This window comes from Mauremys reevesii, linkage group 15, assembly GCF_016161935.1.
Source record: "Mauremys reevesii isolate NIE-2019 linkage group 15, ASM1616193v1, whole genome shotgun sequence".
Lineage (NCBI taxonomy): Eukaryota > Metazoa > Chordata > Testudines > Geoemydidae > Mauremys > Mauremys reevesii.
Window position 1 is genome coordinate 2,022,133 of NC_052637.1, and position 14,673 is coordinate 2,036,805.

The 14,673-nt window shown below is 53.2% G+C and overlaps 1 protein-coding gene across 4 annotated transcripts; it reads left to right on the forward strand.

The window, feature by feature from the left end:
- The first annotated feature begins 836 nt into the window (after window positions 1–836).
- On the forward strand, window positions 837–7,328 carry LOC120382853 (zinc finger protein 11-like). Of its 4 annotated transcripts, none has more exons than XM_039500277.1 (3): window positions 837–896; window positions 1,522–1,635; window positions 1,908–5,374. In XM_039500277.1, exons 2-3 carry the CDS (start codon window positions 1,622–1,624, stop codon window positions 5,020–5,022), a joined length of 3,129 nt encoding a protein of 1,042 aa, XP_039356211.1. In that variant the 5' UTR covers window positions 837–896; window positions 1,522–1,621; the 3' UTR covers window positions 5,023–5,374. The 4 variants fall into 4 exon arrangements, 3 of the variants coding, with proteins under 3 accessions (XP_039356211.1, XP_039356209.1, XP_039356210.1); XM_039500275.1 differs by having other exon boundaries at window positions 843–896; window positions 1,943–5,374; XM_039500276.1 differs by having other exon boundaries at window positions 843–896; window positions 1,946–5,374.
- Window positions 7,329–14,673: the final 7,345 nt, after the last annotated feature.

Here is a 14,673-nt window from a genome sequence, read left to right on the forward strand (position 1 = left end):
CGGAGCACCGCCCGGTGAGTACAAGCCCCATGTGGTTTTTTACGTGTGTGTGTGTGTGTGTTTTTGATTTAGTCATCCCTGCTGGGGCCCCGTCGAAACAGCTTGAATTAGGCCCCGCACTTCTAAAGCCGGCACTGACCTCCGCCATCACCCGACACGCTGAGGAATCACATTAATATTTCGATCCAGATGGGCCCGTCTTCCAGGACGCAGGGAAGGGAAATGTCTGTGATGGAGCCTGCTTGGGTAGGGGATTTTCAGGGAGTTCCTCGGGTGGGGGGAGGAAAGAGACCGGGTGTGAGAAACCTGCTGATTTTCTGAGTGGCCCATTGGTGATGGGGGAGGGGAGATTGGACATTCCCCCATTTCTCAAACAGGATACAACCCCCTTGCACAGGGCTGGGAACATTTTCAAGGCTCCCAGTGCTGGAGTGAGACCCCACTAGCCTGAGGCTGCTGTGAAATATGCAGGGAAGCTGTTGGGATTCCTGTCCCTGTCCCCAGCTCAGAGCTCTGCTTCTGTATCAGCCTGTGGCTGGCAGTTGTGTGGGAAATGAGAAGACCCTGCCCTGCTCCGTGTGCTGGGGGGACAAGGAGCTCTCACCTTCTCCCACCCCCTGAAGCCTCCTGGCTGCCCTGAGGAGGGTGGGGGTGGGATTCTGTAACTGTGGCCCTCCCAGAGCTTCCATTTCTTTATCCTTCGTCCCATGTGACTATTGGGATTGTGGCTGGAGCAGCAGGTAATGACCGGGGCCTTTTGGTGTTTCAGATGCCGGTGACCTTCGAGGAGGTGGCTGTGTATTTCACCCAGGGGCAGGGCACTCTGCTGGACCCCGCTCAGAGAGCCCTCTACAGGGACGTCATGCAGGAGAACTATGAGATGGTGACCTCGCTGGGTAAGGGATTCCTGTCCCCTCAGATACTAAAAGCCGTGGGGTCTGCCTGTCTGAATCTGGTCATGTTCTTCCCATGTCAGTTTGATCAGAGGTGAGTGGGTTACATAATGCGCAGCTGCCATGTGAGAGAGACTTGCATCTCCGTGCCCCCTCCAGTGGGACATGGGTGTCAACACCCAATGGACAAGCTAAACCATCCCCACCCCTGCAGCTTTCAAAGGGGCATTAATCCAGCATTGTCCTGTCTGTGTTGTTTCTCGGCTGCACACACAATCCCTGTTCACTTCCCTCGTTGGGACTAGCTTCAGCCCTGGTGAGGGCTCTGGGCTCTGCAGGTTTAGAAAGAGGCAGGGGTTTAAGTCCAGAGCCGTGTGTGAGTCGACAAGGCCCCCAGAGCGCACAGATCCTGGGAACTACTAGTGAGGGTGTAGTAATAATTCAACACACCTCCCCAGACAACTTCCTCTGCGTAAGGGGGCTCAGTGACCGTTTTCCCGTCTTCTTGGATTCCACGTTCCTCCAGCAGAGCACAGGGACAGGTTCCATTCACGGAATGTCCTTTCTGACAAATACTCCACCAATGCTCCACGCACCCTGATCCGGTCTGATATCACCCTCTGCGCAGGATTCCCCCTTGCCAAACCTGAACTGATTGTCCAGCTGGAACGAGGGGAAGAGCCGTGGGTGCCCGATCTCCAGACCTGCAAGGAAAGAAGGCTTCCGAGATGCTCCCATACAGGTGAGGACTGACACAGAACCATCTAGGGAATGAAGGAAAAAGTTGAGAATCCCCAAATATGGTGTGGGTAAGCACCTTCAGTTCTTCCTCATTTCAGCCAGGACAGGGCTGCAGTCATCAGATCTACACCATTCCACCCAGCCTCTTACCTGCAGGAGTTTGTTTCCCAGCTTTCCTTCCCTGTGAGTGTTTGTGTGGGATGTGGAGGCGGAGTCCAATTGCTCAGTCTTTGTGTTGGCTTTTCCCTTTGTGCTATTCCTCTTTCTCCCCAGCACAATGACATCTGTCTGGATTGTGTCTCTCCTAGCAGATGCTGAGCGAGAGAGTGAGAATGAGGAGGAGAATCATCATGAGGAAGTTCCCGGGGAAGTAGAAGCACAGGGGACATTTGTGGGAAGAGCTGAAGGGAATTTTTCCCAGTGCTTCGAACTCGAAGAGGCCTGGGGAAGTTGGCACAGGTCAGAGAGGCTGCTGGGAAACCACCCAGGGAAGAGAGTGGATGAATCTATTAATGGTGTGGGAGGAGAGGAGTATCCCAGAGCGCAGCAGACAAATCCCAAGGAAGAGACAGACTGGCACTACCTTAAGTGTGGGAAAGGATTGATTGTGAGATCACAGCTTGTGACACATCAGACAATCCATACTGGAGAGAAACCCCTTCAATGCTTGGACCATGGAGAAAGCTTCAATAAACTCTCAGATCTTAATAATCACGGGAGAAGCCACATTGGAGAAAAACCCTCTCATTCCCTCAAGTGCGGGAAAACTTTCTTTTCCAAGACACAAATAATTAGACATCAGTTAAGCCACACAGGGGAGAGACCCCACAAGTGCTTGGACTGTGGGAAAAGTTTCATAAGAAGGTCACACCTAGTTCGTCATCAGGCATTACACACAGGAGCAAGACCCCACAAGTGCTTGGAGTGTGGGAAAAGTTTCATACGAAGGTCAGACTTTGTTTATCATCAGACGATCCACACTGGAGAGACACCTCACAAGTGCTTGGAGTGTGGGAAAAGTTTCATACGAAGGTCAGACCTTGTTCAACATCAGGCAATACACAAAGGAGAGAGACCCCACAAGTGCTTGGACTGTGGGAAAAGTTTCATACGAAGGTCACACCTAGCTCGTCATCAGGCATTACACACAGGAGAGAGACCCCACAAGTGCTTGGAGTGTGGGAAAAATTTCATACGAAGGTCAGACTTAGTTTCTCATCAGACAATCCACACAGGAGAGAGACTCCACAAGTGCTTGGACTGTGGGAAAAGTTTCATAAGAAGGTCACACCTTGTTAAGCATCAGGCAATCCACATAGGAGAGAGACCCCACAAGTGCTTCGAGTGTGGGAAAAGTTTCATACGAAGGTCACACCTTGTTAAGCATCAGGCAATCCACACAGGAGAGAGACCCCACAAGTGCTTGGAGTGTGGGAAAAGTTTCATACAAAGGTCACACGTAGTTCGTCATCAGGCATTACACACAGGAGCAAGACCCCAGAAGTGCTTGGACTTAGGGAAAAGTTTCACAGAGAGGTCAAACCTTGTTAAACACCAGGCAATCCACACAGGAGAAAGACCCCACAAGTGCTTGGACTGTGGGAAAAGTTTCATACGAAGGTCACACCTAGTTCGTCATCAGGCATTACACACAGGAGAGAGACCCCACAAGTGCTTGGAATGTGGGAAAAGTTTCATACGAAGGTCAGACCTTGTTCAACATCAGGCAATACACAAAGGAGAGAGACCCCACAAGTGCTTGGAGTGTGGGAAAAATTTCATACGAAGGTCACACCTTGTTAAGCATCAGGCAATCCACACAGGAGAGAGACCCCACAAGTGCTTGGACTGTGGGAAAAGTTTCATACAAAGGTCACACCTAGTTCGTCATCAGGCATTACACAGAGGAGCGAGACCCCACAAGTGCTTGGAGTGTGGGAAAAGTTTCCTAAGAAGGTCACACCTTGTTAAGCATCAGGCAATCCACACAGGAGAGAGACCCCACAAGTGCTTGGAGTGTGGGAAAAGTTTCATAACAAGGTCACACCTAGTTCGTCATCAGGCATTACACAGAGGAGCGAGACCCCACAAGTGCTTGGAGTGTGGGAAAAGTTTCCTAAGATGGTCACACCTTGTTAAGCATCAGGCAATCCACACAGGAGAGAGACCCCACAAGTGCTTGGAGTGTGGGAAAAGTTTCGTACGAAGGTCAGACTTAGTTTCTCATCAGAAAATCCACACAGGAGAAAGACCCCACAAGTGCTTGGAGTGTGGGAAAAGTTTCATAACAAGGTCACACCTAGTTCGTCATCAGGCATTACACAGAGGAGCGAGACCCCACAAGTGCTTGGAGTGTGGGAAAAGTTTCCTAAGATGGTCACACCTTGTTAAGCATCAGGCAATCCACACAGGAGAGAGACCCCACAAGTGCTTGGAGTGTGGGAAAAGTTTCATACGAAGGTCAGACTTAGTTTCTCATCAGACAATCCACACAGGAGAGAGACTCCACAAGTGCTTGGACTGTGGGAAAAGTTTCATAAGAAGGTCACACCTTGTTAAGCATCAGGCAATCCACACAGGAGAGAGACCCCACAAGTGCTTGGAGTGTGGGAAAAGTTTCATAACAAGGTCACACCTAGTTCGTCATCAGGCATTACACACAGGAGAGAGACCCCACAAGTGCTTGGACTTAGGGAAAAGTTTCATACAAAGATCAAACCTTGTTCAACATGAGGCACTCCACACAGGAGAGAGACCCCAGAAGTCCTTTGACTGTGGGAAATGTTTCACAGAGAGGTCAAACCTTGTAAAGCATCAGGCAGTCCACACAGGAGAGAGACCCCACAAGTGCTTGGAGTGTGGGAAAAGTTTCATAACAAGGTCACACCTAGTTCGTCATCAGGCATTACACACAGGAGCGAGACCCCACAAGTGCTTGGAGTGTGGGAAAAGTTTCATACGAAGGTCAGACCTTGTTAAGCATCAGGCAATCCACACAGGAGAGAGACCCCACAAGTGCTTGGAGTGTGGGAAAAGTTTCATACGAAGGTCAGACCTTGTTCAACATCAGGCAATACACACAGGAGAGAGACACCACAAGTGCTTGAACTGTGGGAAAAGTTTCATCCGAAGGTCACACCTAGTTCGTCATCAGGCATTACACACAGGAGCAAGACCCCGGAAGTGCTTGGACTTAAGGAAAAGTTTCATACAAAGATCAAACCTTGTTCAACATCAGGCACTCCACAGAGGAGCCAGACCCCACAAGTGCTTGGACTGTGGGAAAAGTTACATACAAAGGTCACAGCTTGTTCAACATCAGTCAATCCACACTGGAGAGACTCCAGAGGTGCTTGGACTGCGGGAAAAGTTTCATATAGGGGTCTGACCTCATTAAACATGGAAAGATCCACACAGGATTTAAACTTCTGTGACACATGGCAAGAAAAGATTACGCAATTTGCATGTAATTCACTCAGATTCAACTTTGAGAGAGAGATTTTAAAAGTGTGTCCACCTTAGTAAGATGGAGTTTGACATTTAAATGTGTATTTTGAAAGACTTGGAAGAAGAGGGCAAGTCAAGTCTGAGTAACCTAAGTGCCTTCTATGAGAAGATAAGTGTCTCTGTGGATGAGGGAAAAGCAGTGGATGTGTTATTCGTTGACTTTTGAGCTGTATAAGTAGGGGCATTGCCAGCAGATTGAGGGACATGATCATTCCCCTCTATTCAACATTGGTGAGGCCTCCTCTGGAGTATTGTGTCCAGTTTTGGGCCCCACACTGCAAGAGGGATGTGGAAAAATTGGAAAGAGTCCAGCGGAGGGCAGCAAAAATGATTAGGGGTTGGAGCACATGACTCATGAGGAGAGGCTGAGAGAACGGGGATTGTTTAGTCTACAAAAGTGAAGAAAGACGGGGCATTTGGTAGCTGCTTTCAACTACCTGAAAGAGTTCCAAAGAGGATGGATCTAGACTGTGCTCATTAATACCAGATGAGAGAACAAGGAGTAATGATCTCAAATTGGGTGAGGAAAGTTTAGGCTGGGTATTAGAAAAAAATCTTTTTCACTAGGAGGGTGGTGAAGCACTGGAATGGGTTACGTAGAGAGGTGGTGGAATCTCCTTCCTTAGAGGTTTTTAAGGTCAGGCTTGACAAAGCCCTGGCTGGGATGATGTAGTTGGGGTTGGTCCTGCTTTGAGCAGGGGGTTGGAGTAGATACCTCCTGAGGTCCCTTCCAACCCTGAGATTCTATGGTTCTAAGAGGGGTAACTGTAGTAGTCTATGTTTAGCTATCCAAAGAGTTCCTGTGTTCTGTTAAATAAGGGATCAATAATTCAGAGATTATACCCGTCAGCCGTGCCACCTGCCTAGTTCTAGCTCAGTGTCATTGCATTCGCTCAGGGTAGGGGCTGAAGGATGGAGGGAATTTTTATAGCTGAAATCACCAAAATATGTTTTGCGAGGTTAGTGTTAATCGGATCTGTTCCCCTCTCCTGCTCGGACATTTTCTGTGGGGATCCCGGAGACGGAAAGGAGCAGGTGTTACCATCTTGGCTACCAATCGCCACGGTGACTCTCTACACTAGCAATTCTCAAACTGTGGGCAGAGCCTCCCAATGGAGGCTCAGGAATGTGTCAAGGGAGGCGTGATCAGTGTGGGTTGTTTGTTTTTTAAAGAGCACTGGCTGTTGTCCCCAGGTGGCTGGGGCTCATGAAGGAGGAACAGGCCCATCTGGGAGGTGGGGATAAATGCTCAGGCTCTCAAACCCAGGTGGAGCAGCAGCACAGAAGTAGGTGTCAATGGGGTGATAAGTCTGCTTATTGAGGAACATCACTTTTCACGTGGCCACCCTCACTTCCGTGCTGCTGTTGGAGGACTCCAGAGCTTGACCTTCACCAGCAATTGCTCTGCCATTACAGCTGGGTGGCGATATATGTGCTTGTGAGGGTGCGGGCGTAATGACCAAAGACACACAGAATCTGGGGCGGTGAGTGGCTGATAAAACGCATTTGAGAACCACTGGTCTACACTATTATGGTCACCACATTTACAAAGTGATAAATCTTCTCCAAAGTATGTCCTGTGAGGTATCATAGGGAAAGTTATCGCCTGCTCAATATTATTGTCCCATTAAAATGTGTCTCTCCGCACTGTCCATGGAGCTCGGAGAGTTTGCTGTATGTTTGTTACATGCTGTAAAGCTGGAAAACGCCCACAGAGAAGCTCCCCAGAGACAGTGGCACCTGCACACCAGCTAGGTGCTATGTGGCCAGTAATGTGCTCAGCCGGCCCTTCACCAGCTGTGGAGCTGAGAACAAGAGAGTTATAGTTCACCAGAATGACGGCTGGACGCTCAATTAAGCCACAGACTGATTGTCGCCTCCCCCCTGGCTGGGGGGTGAACCTCAAAGAGGAGAGCGGTACAAAAGCACAAGGGAGAATTGCCTCCATTTTTACCTCTCCTCCCTTCTTTATAGAAGGCAAGAATCCGCCTTGAAAGGCAACAGGGGCCATGGAGTGGGGAAGACGGACCAAGGCTGGAAGGAATCCAGCCTGGGTACTCAGAACTGTGAACTGCCTGCAACAGTTCTACTTTTAGAACTGTGAACTGCAATTTTCTAGTTTTAATCAGTTCTGACCTTTGACATCCTTCTCCCTCCTAATCCCTGAAAACCCCCTTGCTCCAGTTAGTAAAGTGGTTTTAGTATTTTGTCTGGGCCTGTGTGTTTTCATTGAAGTGTTTGGGGGATGTGACTGGAGAGACCAAGGCTGTGGCCTAATCTGGCCCCTCTCTGGGGGTGACCCACTAATGACTGAGTTTGTCCAGCCCAGTGACCAGACTGATCAGTCCAAGATGCACATTCCCAGGGCGCAAGGCTGGGAGGAGAAAACTGGCTGATGTTGCTGTGTCGTTTGGTAAGTTCCTGAGTGTCTGGCTAGTTGCACTCAGTACAGTGCAGTCAGGAGGACCCACATGGCACCGTTGGGCTTTCATCATCCTGATCCTGAAAGGGAAGCTGAGCAGGGCAAAACAGAGAGGAGGAACCAGCCGACATCCTCAACTGCTTTGGCTTCGGCTAAATCCTGAACTGCCCCTGGCATGTGCAACTTGAGGTTCTGCCACCAGCCTTCCCCCCACACGTCTGTTTCCTTTCCAATGGTCAGGGGTGAAAGTGACTTAAAGGATTTAGCGATATGCGGGAGTCCTGAGCAGAGGGAGGGCCTCAACTGGAATTGGTGGGATCTTAAATCCCTGGGCCCTTTACACTGAGATTTAAAGGGCCCGGGACTCTGGCTGCAGTAGCAGTGGCTGGGAGCCCCAGGCTCTTTAAATCATGGCTGCAGCTGCGGCAGCGGCCGGAAACCCCGGGGCTCCGGCATTGATGTAAAAGCCCCAGGGCTCTGCTGCTGTAGCGGCAGCCAGAGCCCCTGCCCCTTTAAATCGCTGCCAGAGCCCCGGGATAGCAAGAGCAGCTGGGAGTCCCAGGATTTGGGTGGTGATTTAAAGAGTCCAGGGATCCATAAAACACTAGGCTAAACCGAAAGATGGGGAACCTGGAGTATGAAAGGAGGTTCTGCAGTGAATAAGAAAACGGGAGAGGAAAAGTGGGTATCTGAGAAACTGTAAAGAGAAGAGATCATTCACCTGTGTCAGTGTATGGCCCACCGAGGAATAGAAAATACTCTCTTTTAAGGTAAAAGCAGTTTGGAATACAGCCTAAGGTGCAAGAGGACATAGAAAATTTGGTTAAAAGCAGAATAAGATGGGCAGCAGATGGGAATAGACCACCGAATGTGGGACCCTTGTGGCACCAAAGACTTGCAGGGCCATGGAGTAGAATACAGGTTGATTATATTAAGACCCAAAGAGGGAATCAGTATTTATTAGTGATAATAGATTCTCTTTCTGGCTGGGTGGAGGTAGTTTCCTCCAGGAATCATTCTGCAGAGACCACCACCAAGAAGTTGTGGAAAGTTCTGTTTAGTAGATACGGGGCTCCAAAAGTAATTGGTTCAGATGATGGAGCACATTTTATAGGAAAAGTAATTCTAAAAATGTTAAAAGCTTTAGGAGTAAAGCAACAACTGCCTATCCCCTGCCATCCTCAATCGTCAGGGACAGTAGAAAGGATGGATCAGACTATCAAGCAAGCCCTTTGCAAAGTGGTGCACGTCGCTGGCAAAGGTTGGGACAATAAATTACCGATGGTGTTGGCAGCCATCCGGAGCAATGATGGATTGGATACTGACTACCAGCTGTATCCCATTCTCTGTGGAATGTCTATGAGCTTGTGGAACCCTTTATTATATGGAGGAGATGGAGGAGTCTCTATTGTCCTGGGCCTTCATCAGCAACTCCAAGCAGCCAGTCTTGGGCAGGAAGCCAGGATCCAAGGGGTGCCGTTTTCTCCAGTTCTTACACAGTTTTAAAGCCGGCCCGCTGGTGTTATTTCCTTTTTGCCGATTCTTCATTTTTTCCAGGGACATGACAAAACTGGTGTATTATAAACAGTTCTTTTTGACCAATTCACCCTTCAGTTCTCGCTTTGGTTGCCAAAATGCAAATCATGCACTCATGTCGAAACACACTCCAGCCACACGTTACATGGATAGATGGGTTCTATATGTACATATCCCAACATTGCCTGCGTCTCCCAAGGGGGGCTCAGTGAGCCTGTTTCCATCCTCTGGAATTGAATTATCCCTCAGCTGGCTGGCTGAGGGCTCTGGCTCTACCCAGCGGCCCTCTCCCCTCCTCCCGGGAGCTCAGAGCTGCGTGGAGCCCCTCCCTGCCTGTGGTGGGGCCATATAGACCAGCCAGAGCCAGGAGCAAAAGTTTGTAGCATGTGAGTGAGCAGGGCTGGGGGAGTCAGGCCCGGCAGGGGGGTTGAGCAAGGCTGGGAACAGGCTCTGGAGGCTGGGAAGAGGGCGGGTGGAACCGAGCTTGGTAGAGCCGGGCATGGGACTTTGTGGAGTGGAGGAGGAGAAACCTGGCTGGGGATGGCTGGGGTGGTGTGATGTGGGCTGGGAAGGGAAAAGAGCAAGGTGGGGGAGTGTCTTTGTCTGACACAGTGAGCTAGCAGTCATAGGCGCTGACTCCATGGGTGCTCTAGGGCTGGAGCACCCACGGGGAAAAATTGGAGGGTGCTCTGCACTCACCGGCAGCCAAGCTCCCTGCCCCAGCTCACCTCGCCTCTGCCTCCTCCCCTGAGCGCATGGCATAAAAGCTGTTTCGTGGTATAAAAGCTCCGGGAGGGAGGGTGGAGTGGGAATGTGACATGCTCAGGGGAGGAGGCAGGGAAGAGGTGGGGTCAGGACAGGGATTTGAGGAAGGGGTTGGAATAGGGCAGTGGTTCCCAACGCGGTGCCCACGGGCGCCATGGTGCCCGCCGGGGCATTTATATGCACCCGCCTAGTGCCCAGTAGGAGAGAGAAGCTACGGCCTCGTGTCTGCCAGGGACAGAGAACTCTGGGCCTGCAGTCTGCGGGCGCCGGTGTTCTCTTACCCCGGCCGGCACGGGGGTGCGGCTTCTCTCCGGCTTTTCCGGGGCTGCAGGCTGCGGGCGCTGGTGTTCTCGGTCCCCGGCAAGCACAGGGCCGCGGCTTAAGCCGGAGACAAACCGTGTCTCTGTACTTGCATAGGACAGAGAAGTCCGGGACTGCAGGCTTCATTCTATGTTAAAATAAGAATAATAAATATATTTGGACCAGCAGTTCAACAATGTTTAACTTTTTAAAAAATAAATAAGATGAAAACTGTTTATGATTTTTATTTTGAAAAACTCCTTAATTTTTCTTCAGGTGAAAGAATAATTGCTGAAAAATTTAATTAATACTTTTTATATGTAAAATTGCCCTTTTTATCTTATGGATTCATATATTCTATTATATTAAATATGACGTTTTTCGTCTTATTTAATGTACAAATACAAAATAAGGCTTGAAAAATTGTTGGTGCTCCCCACAATCTTCTGAAAACATGATTGTGTTACTGGCCACCAGAAGGTTGGGGACCACTGGAATGGGGCAGGAAGGGGGTGAAGTTGGGGTGGGGACTTTGGGGAAGGGGTTGGAATGGAGGCAGGTTAAGGAGGGTTCGAGCACCCACCGGCGCCAGCAGAAGGCCACACCTATGCTAGCAGGGAATGTGCTGGGGCTTCCTGGGGAGCAGGCTGGTGCCCCTGGAGGGAGCAGCTGTTCCGAACTGCCCCATTCTGCACCTGCACCTCTCCCACCTGTGCCCGCTGCTCTGCGGGCACCTCCCTGCAATCTCCTTTTCACGCTGCCTCCCTCTGCTCTGAAGTTGAAGCCCAGACACCGAGGATCCCCTTTGGCCATTTCCCTCCCCTCCCTTCCCCAGCAGGGATCAGCAGCAGACGTGGGCTGGGAGGAGGGAGAGGTACACACATAACCTGGCTGGGGAGGAGGGAAAGTTAAAGGAATATAAAAGAAGGGGGCATTTGCTTTTCCTGGTTACAGGTCGGGAGGGGATAGCTCAGTAGAGCGTTGGCCTGCTAAACCCCAGGTTGTGAATTCAATACTTGAGGGGGGTCATTTAGGGATTTGGGGCCAAAATTTGTCTGGAGATTGGTCCTTCTTTGAGCAGAGGGTTGGGCTCAATGACTCCTGAGGTGCCTTCCAACCCTGATATTCTGTGATTAACAATATGTCTGTGTCAACAGGAAACTGACACTAAAACAAAAGTGGGGAAATGTACCCATGGGCACCAACTTTTCCTGGTACTAGGGGGTGCTCAACGCCCCTGGCCCAACCCCAACTCCACCACTGCCCCACCCACCCTTGCCGAACGTCTGCCCTCTCCCTGCCCCATTGGACTCCTTCCCCAAATCCCCAGCCCCACCTCTTCCCCAAGCGCACCACATTCCCCCTCCTCCGCCCTCCCTCCCAGCGCTTGCCGCCGTGTAACAGCAGTTTTGCAGCAGCAAGTGCTGGGAGCTGGGGGGAGAAGCGGAGCCGCAGGACGCTCAGGGGAGCAGGCAGAGGCGGAGCAGAGGTGGAGGTGAGCTGGGGTCAGGGGGTGGGCCGGGGAGCTGCCAGTGGGTGTGGAGCACCCACCAATTTTTCCCCATGAGTGCCCCAGCCCCAGAGCACCCCCGGAGTCAGCGCCTATGGATGTACCTGGAGCAGAAAAGCAGCAATCAGGGCTGCAGAATGGAAGGGAGGGAGCGACCTCTTAGCTGGGGAAGAAGGTGGATTCACTCTTAACAAGGCTGCAGTAGCTGAACACTTTTATTTAGGGGAAAGGGACGTTTATTTTTTTCTTGAGGATCCAAGTGTCTGCAGCTCTCTCTGGTCGTGGTCCTGGCGGAGTGGACCCGGTTCTGGCTCCAGGCAGTGTGGTAAGGGGGCAGGGAGGGGGTGGGTTGTGGGGGGTTGGATAGGGGTCAGGGCAGGCAGAGGGCAGGGAACAGGGTGAATGAACTGGGGCAAGGGTCCCGGGGAACAGTCAGGAAAGAGCAGGGGTTGGATGAGGTGGTGGGGGCAGTCAGGTACAGGGAGAAGGGGTGGTTGGATGGGGTAGGTGTCCTGGGGGGCCATCGAGAATGAGAGGGGGGTTAGGTGGGGCGGCAAGGGGCAGTCAGGGGACAGGGAAGGGGGGTATGGGTCAGGAGTCCCAGGGGGTTTGTGTCAAGGAACATGAGGGGTTGGATGGGGCACAACCCCCACGGGGTGGGGGGCGGGCACGACCCCCCCGGGGGGGGAGGAGGGAACCGGTTGTTAATATTTTGGCAGCTCATCCCTGCATACAGGTCCCCACTTTTGGATGCTAAAGTTCAAAGTGGGGACTCATACCTTGACAGTGGGGTTGGAAGTATTTTGCCGACAAAGAGCATTTACACACGCCGGCTTTTAGCGACGAGGCTGTATGGACACGGCCTCGTCGCTAAAACTCGGTGTGGTGTAGACAAGCCCTGTGTGAATCAGGGCAGAAAAAAAAGGCTGGTGCCTGACGAGAATTCCTGTTCTTCCTACACTGCGCACCCCAAGCACTGCTGGGCTGTTCAGGCCGAGAGGGAAATGTTCCATTCTAGGGAGGATGAAAGGCCATTTGGGAGGTGATGGCCCAGAGCCCTGGCAGGCAAGGGCCCAGTGGGGGCTGGACTCAGCCATTGGTATCAGCTATTTTGGGTCCTGGCTGACATATCAGCCACCATGTGAAAGGCTTCCCTGTGGCCTTTTGATATGCACACCGAGGTATGTCACTGCCATGTCCCTCTCCTAGGAGGGGAGGGGAGGGGGAAGGCTGCAGGGTGATCTCCCACCTCCGTGCAGCCAGGGGCCAATGCTTCCCACTGCCATGCTGGAGCCTCCACATGTATGTACTGACCAGGGCCCCGGGGGCCGTCCACAAAGTGTGCAGCTATGTGGGGCACCAGGAAGTTTGGGGCACCAAAGCTCCTGCCCTGGTTTTGCCCCACCCCGCCTCTTCCTGCCTGTGCCCCACCCCAGCCCCGCCCCTGAGGACTCTGCAGCAGGGCCTGGCCTACACTCACCGGTGGCAAGAAGTACAGGGACCTGGCCCCAGCCGTGCCCCTGGTGAGAGCTGGGAGGTGGTTCCTCCCTGTCTCCCAAGCCAACCCCCCTGTGGAGGCCTGGGGCTTCCCCCCACCATGAAGGTCTGCCCCCCCAAACAGGGGGGTTGTGTAGGGGCCCAGAATAGCTAGGGATGGCCCTGGTATTGACAAATAATATGGACAGAATTTTAAAATATTGTGCACAGAATTTTTAATTTGTTGGTTCTGAAAGCCCACGGGAATATGGCAGGCTGGACAGTTGTGGGGTGGGGGCTGTGAGGGGGTGCTGGGCAGTGTGTGGGTGGAAGGCCACTGGGCATGGGGGTTACTGGGCATAAGGGGCTGGGGGGACCTGGGCAGGACAGTGGTGTGGCAGGCACACAGGCAGCGCAGGGCTGGGGTTGGGGGCGCAGGTGGCAGGGAAGTGCAGGGGTTAAGGTGAAGGTGGCACTGTGGAGAGGTTGGGGTGAAGGTGGCAAAATGTAGGGGTTAGGGGCACAGTGTAGGAGTTAGGGCGCTCAGCCAGCCCAACCAGCTCCAACTTTTGCAGCACTGCTGGTAGGGTGACCAGATGTCCCAACTGTATAGGGACAGTCCCGAAATTTGGGGTTTTGTCTTATATAGGTGCCTATTAACCAGGGGCGGCTCCAGGCCCCAGCACGCCAAGCACATGCTTGGGGTGGCATGCCGTGGGGGGCACTCTGCCTGGCGCTGGGAGGGCGGCAGGCGGGTCTGGTGGACCTCCCACAGGTGTGCCTGCGGAGGGTCCGCTGGTCCCGCGACTTTACCAGATCTGGAGCCGCCTGCCGCCCTCCCGGCGACTGGCAGAGCGCCCCCCGCGGCATGCTGCCCTGCTTGCGGCGGTGAAATGTCTAGAGCCGCCCATGCTATTACCCCCACCCCGTCCTGATTTTTCACACTCGCTGTCTGGTCACCCAGTGCTGGTAACATGCGCCCAGGGATGCTGCATTTAGCCGGCTTGATCGCTAGGACCCAGGAGCAGCCGGGAGGCGGCTCCGGGCAGCGAGCGCTGGGCTCCGGCCCGGCAGCAGGAAGTGACTCGCAGCCGCTGCGGTGACTCTGGCTCCCAGGCTCCTGGCGAGATCCCCGAGCCCCGGGGGGCGGCTGGTGCTGGGAGCCCGGAGCCCTGGCTGCAGCCGGGAGAGGGGAATCTCCAGCAGGGCCCTTCCCGCTGCTCCCCCCCAGGAGCCTCTCCCAGGGCAGAGCCCCCAGCCCGGCCCGGCCCCTGCCCCGGGGGGCCCCGCTCGGAGGGAAGGTGAGAGAGACCCGCCCCCCCCGGCACCCCCGGGCTGCAGGGGGCGGAGGCTAAAGAGGTGCCGGGGGTGAGGGCAGGCGGGGGAGCGGGGTGGGGGCAGGAGGCGGGTGCGGGGGCTGCGGGGGGCAGGCTGGGATGGGGGCGGGGGGCACTGAAGGGAAGATGGGGCGATGCGGGGGATCGGGGGGATTGTGGGGCTGAGGGGAGCGAGGCTGGAATGGG